At 52.4% G+C, this 9083-nt stretch overlaps 1 protein-coding gene across 1 annotated transcript in view; it reads right to left on the bottom strand.

The window, feature by feature from the left end:
* The window catches only part of IGSF3 (immunoglobulin superfamily member 3), a gene marked incomplete in the record, with an annotated part of 81889 nt that extends 73011 nt beyond the window's left edge, over positions 1-8878 (bottom strand). The window contains 2 exon segments of the mRNA XM_040334194.1: positions 6940-7120; positions 8756-8878. Of these exon segments, the coding sequence (XP_040190128.1) occupies positions 6940-6988 (49 nt within the window).
* Positions 8879-9083: the final 205 nt, after the last annotated feature.

Below are 9083 nucleotides of genomic sequence, written 5' to 3'. Positions count from 1 at the left end.
TTATTTGCCCCGGCGTTACGAATGCTCCCGATTCAGGAACCTCGTTATGCCGACTGCAGCCTAAGATATGCGCGGCATAAGGCTCTTATGCCCGCATATCTTAGGCTGTATTCTTGCGGTAGCCGCTAGGTGGCGTTCCCGTTGTGCGCAGCGTATAGTATGCAAATTGCATACTAACACCGATTCACAACGTTGCGCGAGCCCTGCGTACGCAATGTACGTCGTTTCCGTACGGCGGTTTTTGCGTAAGGCTGCCCCTGCTATTAGCAGGGGCAGCCAATGTTACGTATACCCGTCGTTCCCGCGTCGCGAAATTTACGTAGTTTGCGTAAGTGAATCGTGAATGGCGCTGGACACCATTCACGTTCACTTTGAAGCAAATGACGTCCTTGCGACGTCATTTGCCGCAATGCACGTCGGGAAAGTTTACCGACGGAGCATGCGCTCTACGATCGGCGCGGGAACACGCCTAATTTAAATGATTACCGCCCCCTACAGGATCATTTAAATTGCGCGCGCTTACGCCGGGCATTTTGCCGGCGCGCCCGCGCAATTTACGGAGCTTCTGCTCCCTTAATCGAGGGCAGCGCAAAAAAATTGCGGGGCGCAGGGCAAAAACGTTGCCCTGCGCCTCCGTAAAAAAAGCGCAATTGTTACTGAATCCGGGCCATTGTTTTTCTATAGACTATGTATAGAAGATATACATTAAGGATCTCCTAGAAGGATACATTATTAATTTATTATTGTTGTATCCTTTTAGGAGATCCATAATTATAATAATAAATATCTCTATAGTCAGTCTATGGCGTTTTTCTCTGATGCAGTAATAACAATAATCATGTGAATAGAGATAGAAGAATGTATCCATCGATGATGTCATAGTAACAATAAATAATAAGTGTATCCTGCTAGAAGGTCTTCTTACTGTGAAATCTGAATGTCCTTCAGCTCTGAGGCTCATCTAAACCAGAGAATACGCCTTGCCGGCCCCCTGTGGCCCTTTGATGGCCCCTGCCAGGGACGCCGCTCCTCGTACAGATTTACCGCCGGCTGATCTCCGGCTCTTCCATACATTAGAGGACATTAAATATTCATCAGCGACAGCAGCGGATCGATACGACACTCGCTGCGTTCCAGAGAGACAATAAAACTCGTCCCTAAGTGACGGCTGATCCAACCAAACGCAACTCCACCAACATCAACACAATGATAGACGAGCTTCACCGCCACGTCCGACAGAGGTCACATCCCGACCTTCCGAGGCCACAGTGCCCACCATACCACGTATGACCTCAGAACCGCCACGTCCAACAGAGGTCACATCCCGACCTTCCGAGGCCACAGTGCCCACCATACCACGTATGACCTCAGAACCGCCATGTCCGACAGAGGTCACATCCCGACCTTCCGAGGCCACAGTGCCCACCATACCACGTATGACCTCAGAACCGCCACGTCCAACAGAGGTCACATCCCGACCTTCCGAGGCCACAGTGCCCACCATACCACGTATGACCTCAGAACCGCCATGTCCGACAGAGGTCACATCCCGACCTTCCGAGGTCACAGTGCCCACCATACCACGTATGACCTCAGAACCGCCATGTCCGACAGAGGTCACATCCTGACCTTCCGAGGCCACAGTGCCCACCATACCACGTATGACCTCATAGAACCGCCACGTCCAACAGAGGTCACATCCCGACCTTCCGAGGCCACAGTGCCCACCATACCACGTATGACCTCAGAGAACCGCCATGTCCGACAGAGGTCACATCCCGACCTTCTACATACGTATGACCTCAGAGAACCGCCACGTTCGACAGAGGTCACATCCCGATCTTGCGAGGCCACAGTGCCCACCATACCACGTATGACCTCAGAACCGCCACGTCCAACAGAGGTCACATCCCGACCTTCCAAGGACACAGTGCCCACCATACCACGTATGACCTCAGAGAACTGCCACGCCGCACACAGCCCCAGGGATCCGCCACGCCGCCCCAAGGATCCGCCACGCACAGGATACGCCACACAAATCCGCCACGCCGCACACAGCCCCAGGGATCCGCCACGCCACACAAATCCGCCACGCCACACACAGCCTCAGGGATCAGCCACGCCACACACAGCCCCAGGGATCCGCCACACACAGCCCCAGGGATCCGCCACGCCACACACAGCCCCAGGGATCCGCCACGCCACACACAGGATACGCCACACAAATCCGCCACGCCGCACACAGCCCCAGGGATCCGCCACGCCGCACACAGCCCCAGGGATCCGCCACGCCGCACACAGCCCCAGGGATCCGCCACGCCGCACACAGCCCCAGGGATCCGCCACACAAATCCGCCACACACAGCCCCAGGGATCTGCCACGCCGCCCCAGGGATACGCCGCGCCACACACAGCCCCAGAGAACTGCCACGCCACCCTAAGGATACGCCATACGAATACACCACGCCGCACACGGCCCCGGGGATACGCCCCGCTGCCCCAAGGCTATGCCATACACAGTACCAGGTATACGCCACGCCGCACGCAATGCAAAATTCTGCCTGCATTCTCTCCCAGTTGCAGAGGGTGACATTTTAGGCACTGGGAGAGGCGAGACCCCCCCTCAATATAAAGAGCCACAGAGTGAGAGGATGGAGGGTCCCCCTGGGGACACGGAAAATCCCTGGTGATTGACTTGTAAGAACTGAAGAATGAGGACCTGGCTGATGAGGACCCGAGGTTTATATTAGGGGGGGGGGGTAAAGACCCCGCGAAGGAGGCGGGACACACGCCAGACCGCAACCAACCACATCTGCATCATCCAGAGACCGCAGATAAACAGGAAGAGAGGAATTGTGACATTTCTGGGGATAAACTGTTTACACAGCGATCCCGAACCATCGCACCCGACAGCTGGACCGTCCGCAGCCGCCAGAGAGAGGAGCGCAGTACAAAACGGGGCTCATCCACAGCACAGGGATGGTGGGAACCCCTCATAATGGGCACAGCGGGGGTACAGAGCCAGGAACTCAGCACAGGGATGGTGGGAACCCCTCATAATGGGGCACAGGGATGGTGGGAACTCCTCATAATGGGCACAGCGGGTGTACAGACCCGGGAACTCGGCACAGGGATGGTGGGAACTCCTCATAATGGGCACAGCGGGTGTACAGACCCGGGAACTCAGCACAGGGATGGTGGGAACCCCTCATAATGGGCACAGCGGGTGTACAGACCCGGGAACTCAGCACATGGATGGTGGGAACCCCTCATAATGGGCACAGCGGGTGTACAGACCCGGGAACTCGGCACAGGGATGGTGGGAACTCCTCATAATGGGCACAGCGGGTGTACAGACCCGGGAACTCAGCACAGGGATGGTGGGAACCCCTCATAATGGGCACAGCGGGTGTACAGACCCGGGAACTCAGCACAGGGATGGTGGGAACCCCTCATAATGGGCACAGCGGGTGTACAGACCCCCCCGGCACACATGCAGGGTACCACACGTTTCTCTTGGGGGTGTGCACTGCCAGGGCCGCTGATAGGGCAGTACAGCCAGCCCTGGTGTACGGGGCCCGGCCCTATCAGCTGCATAGAGGGGCCCGGCCAGCATTACAGCTCATTGCTACATTAAATAAAAAACAAAAAAATAAAGCTTTGTAAACTTCTCCCCCGCTCCTACTTGTGTTATGGAGCAGGGTTATACCATTTTTCTGGGCCCCATCAGCATCAACAGAGGGGCCCAGGTGCGCACAGAGAAGGGACTATTTCTTCATTTTCGGGGGCGGATGGATATGCAGCAGTCCACTACTCACTCAATTAGTTCCGGCCGGCGGAGTGATACTATGATTCCGGTCTCAGGTGCTGAGATGCAAGGAGGCTGACATGAAGGAGAGCCTGGCTGCAGTGGACACAGTGAGTAAAGAATAAAGCATATAGTCCTCACTGTGCCCTTAGAATAGAACTCAGCAGGTTATCATTAGCATTACAATAGTCTTCACAGGCAGCACAGTTATGTAAGTAGGGGCTCTATCATGGCTCTATGTCTCATGGCTGCTGACTTTGTTATGGCTGTGCTGTGTTACAGTCTGTTATATACAGTACAGCCATAAGTTAACAAAGTCAGCAAAGAGCCATGTCACATCCAGCCATGATAGAGCCCCTGCTTACTGTGCTGCCTGTGATGATGATTGTAATGCTACTTCAGTTGGGGGGAGCAGTAAACATGTGCAGTGGAGCTGCATGTTACCCCCATCACTGCAGCAATGATCAGATATCATTTTTTAGCTCCAGTGATTCGGCAGAAAGTAAAAAAGAGGACCTGTCATGGCTCTGCTATCACAAGGGATGTTATTCATTTCTTGTGAAAGCAAAAAAAACAAAAACAAATGAAACCTACAATGTAATTTTATTAACAAAATGCTTACGCGCAATTGCGAACGCACATGTTGGCCCCCGCACGCACGTGTAAACAGCAACAAACCTGCCTTTTGTTTTATAACGGGGTTAGGGGTGGGGTCAACAGTATGGTCGAAGGGGGCCCCGTCAGGTAAGCTGTACGGGGCCCCATCATTTCTAACAGCGGCCCTGTGCACTGCCATAGAGTGGCACTGAGGGTGAGGTAGATGGGGGGGGGGGGGGGAATGACGGGTCCCTGACTCAGTCCTGAATCACTGTGTATCCAGACTGAGGTGTGTAAACCCCTCCCACACCCATCATCACCCTTATTAACCCCTCCCCTGCCAAGCATGTGCAATATTACCATCATTAACCCCTCCTGTGCTAGACATTGCCACAGGAAAAAAAAAAAGTGTTTAGAAAACGATCGGCGGAGGTTCAGGAACTCTGTGCACCGCCCCCGCCCCGCACCCGACATCACATTAACCGTTTCCTTGCCAGCCACCGATATTACACCCGCAAATCAGCCGCAGCAAAGAAATCGCATCATTTTTAACCCTTTCCCCCGATATCACATTATCCTTCCACCGCAACGCCCCCGAAAATCACAACTCTGGGGGGCACCCCATCAAAGGGCATCCGGGGGGCACCTAAGGGCGGGGTCACCCCATTAACCCTTTAAATGCTCACAGCTCGGCGCCTACATTCACCCTTTACACACACACTACTCCTACATTCACCTACATTAACCCTTTACACACACGCTACTCCTACATTAACCCTTTACACACACCACACCTACATTCTCCTACATTAACCCTTTACACACACCACACCTACATTCACCTACATTAACCCTTTACACACACGCTACTCCTACATTCACCTACATTAACCCTTTACACACACGCTACTCCTACATTCACCTACATTAACCCTTTACACACACGCTACTCCTACATTCACCTACATTAACCCTTTACACACACCACACCTACATTCACCCCTTACACACTACTCCTACATTCACCTGTATTAACCCCTTACACTCGCTGCTCGGAGCCTACATTCACCCTTTACACACACTCGCTGTGCATACATTCACCTATATTAACCCTTTACTCACCACTCCTACATTCACCTATATTAACCCTTTACTCACTAATTCTACATTCACCTATATTAACCCTTTACACTCCTACATTAACCCTTTACTCACACTACTCCTACATTCACCTACTCCTACATTCACCCTTTACACACTACTCCTACATTCACCTATATTAACCCTTTACTCACTACTTCTACATTCACCTATATTAAACCTTTACTCACACTACTCCTACATTCACCCCTTACACACTCACTGCTCGGACCTACATTCACCCTTTACACACTCACTGCTCGGACCTACATTCACCCTTTACACACTCGCTGTGCTCCTACATTCACCCTTTACACACTCGCTGTGCTCCTACATTCACCCTTTACACACTCGCTGTGCTCCTACATTCACCCTTTACACACTCGCTGTGCTCCTACATTCACCCTTTACACACTCGCTGTGCTCCTACATTCACCCTTTACACACTCGCTGTGCTCCTACATTCACCCTTTACACACTCGCTGTGCTCCTACATTCACCCTTTACACACTCGCTGTGCTCCTACATTCACCCTTTACACACTCGCTGTGCTCCTACATTCACCCTTTACACACTCGCTGTGCTCCTACATTCACCCTTTACACACTCGCTGTGCTCCTACATTCACCCTTTACACACTCGCTGTGCTCCTACATTCACCCTTTACACACTCGCTGTGCTCCTACATTCACCCTTTACACACTCGCTGGTCCTGCGCCTACATTAACCTCTTACACGCTCATAGCTCCTACATTCACCCTTTACACAAACGACGCTTAGCCCTCATATAGACTTTGCTCTGATGGACGCGCGCAGATCATGTCATGTCACATTAACCCCTCATATGCCAGTCAGTGCAGTCTATATTACCCCCCCCCCCCCCCCCCCCCCGTACAGCAGAGACCCGTTCGTTGCTTTAGGGTCAGACTAGAAGTCTAACACTGGGGAAAGTGACGGCATTGACCCCAGAAGGGGGCGGAGACATCAGAAGAGGAGGAGACTTCTAGATTAACCCCTTCTGTGCCAAGCAGAACGCACACCGGAGTACATAGACATGTTAACCCTTGACAAAGCAGACTGAACTGACCACACCGAACACTCGGGCCATCTGGCCACGAACCTTCCATGTCTGGTATCCCTCATCTAATCAGTGTGAGCGGCGGCATCGCCCCCCCACCCCCCCAAACATCTGCCCACCATCGCAGGATTAACCCCGGCTGTGCCAGCGCCTATCCCACCATGCCAGGGATTAACTGGCCCCCCCCCCCCCCCCCGACCAACATCTGTCCGATGTCTTCCTGCACATTATTAATGCCCGTTAACCCTTTGCGATCCATAACCACCCCCCACCCCCCCCCATACATCACATTGTCCATGATAAGCCGGGTACTCACCAACTGCCAGGATCCCGGCCAGGAGCAGCCAGATGCCAGCCGTGCCCATGGTGGGTGTCACAGTGCCATGTGTGCCCAGCGGGCGAGTCCTGGGGGGAGGGGGCGCCAACCAATCACTGGGAGTACAAAGAGGAGGTCCGAAGGTTAGAGGTCAGCGGAGGCAGCGAGGGGCCAAGCCGTCCTAGAAGAGACAATGGGGGGATTGTGAGAGGGGGGCTCCGGACACACACATGGGGGGGGGGGGGCCCAATCACACTGGACAGAGACACACTCACATGGGGGGCCCCCCAATCACACTGGACAGACAGACACACACACACACACTCACACCACATGGGGGGGGCCCCCCAATCACACACACAGTATCACACATTGTCTCTCTCTCACACACACCCCCCAAATCACACTATACACAGTCACACACACACACACACACATCACACTATACACACACCCCAAATCACACTGGACAGAGAGACACACACACTCACATCACATGGGGGGGGGCCCCCAATCACACTGGACAGAGAGACACACATCACATGGGGGGCCCCCCAATCACACTGGACAGAGACACACACACACACACACACATCACATGGGGGGGGGGCCCCAATCACACACACAGTATCACACATTGTCTCTCTCTCACACACCCCCCAAATCACACTATACACAGACACACACACACACACACACACACACACACACCCCAAATCACACTGGACAGACACACACACACACACACATCACATGGGGGCCCAATCACACTGTACACAGTCTCACACACACTGGACAGACACACACAAAACACTATACACACACAAACATATCACACTGGACAGACACACAAAACACCACACACACACTGTACACAGTCTCACACACTGTCTCTCTCTCACACACCCCAAATCACACTGGACACACACACACCAAATCACACTGGACAGACACACAAAACAATATACACAGTCACACACAAACATATCACCACACACACACACACACACACACACACTTATACTGGACAGCCACACACACAAACAAACATATCACACTAGACACAATTACACACACCAAATCACACTATACACAATCACACAAACAACTAATCACATTATACACAATCACACAAACTAATCTCTCTCACACACAGACAAATCACACTATACACAAACAACTAATCACATTATACACAATCACACAAACAACTAATCTCTCTCACACACAGACAAATCACACTATACACAAAACAAATCAGTGCAATACACAAAGATGACAGAGCTACAAGCATATTACATAGGGAAGTGAGGGTCAACTGTGTACACAACATGCAACACAACGACCGGACACACAATAATAATATACAGTATTTATATAGTGCCAACAATTTGCACAGCACTTACAATATACAGGGAGACAATACAGCAACAGTACAACTCAAAACAAGGAGGGTTAGAGGGGCACACGGGAGCGCCGACTATCTGGACAATCGCAGAGCACACACAGCAACTCAGGACAAATCGCACAGCACACACACACCCCGACTCTCAGGACAATCGCAGAGCACACACACCATCTGGACAATCACAGAGCACACACACACCGACTCTCAGGACAATCGCAGAGCACACACACACACCGACTCTCAGGACAATCGCAGAGCACACACACCATCTGGACAATCACAGAGCACACACACACCGACTCTCAGGACAATCGCAGAGCGCACACCGACTCTCAGGACAATCGCAGAGCGCACACCGACTCTCAGGACACACACAAGGCAATCACAGAGCGCACACAGAATACATACATGTCCTTTCCCCAGCCAGCAAGGCTGCAGCTCACACAGATGAAGGAGACTCAACTGACAATGAAAGCAGCCAAGCCCAGACACACCTCTAGAGACAGCCCCTCCCCCAGCCTGAGACACCCAACCCAACCAGAGACAGCCCTCCTCATTACAAGAGACACCCCTCCTCATTACAGGAGACATCCCTCCTCATTACAAGAGACATCCCCTCCTCATCCAATCCCCCGGCCAGGTGGGAGAGCTGAAGATACAGGCTGGAAATTGTGTTTCTTTTTTCTGATAAAATGTATCAATTGTATCTTCACCTTCCTCATCATCACTGGAGCGA

The sequence above is a fragment of the Rana temporaria genome (assembly GCF_905171775.1).
Source record: "Rana temporaria chromosome 2 unlocalized genomic scaffold, aRanTem1.1 chr2q, whole genome shotgun sequence".
Classification (NCBI taxonomy): Eukaryota; Metazoa; Chordata; class Amphibia; order Anura; family Ranidae; genus Rana; species Rana temporaria.
Note: the sequence above shows the minus strand (reverse complement) of the source record. Positions and strands in the feature narration are given on the sequence as shown.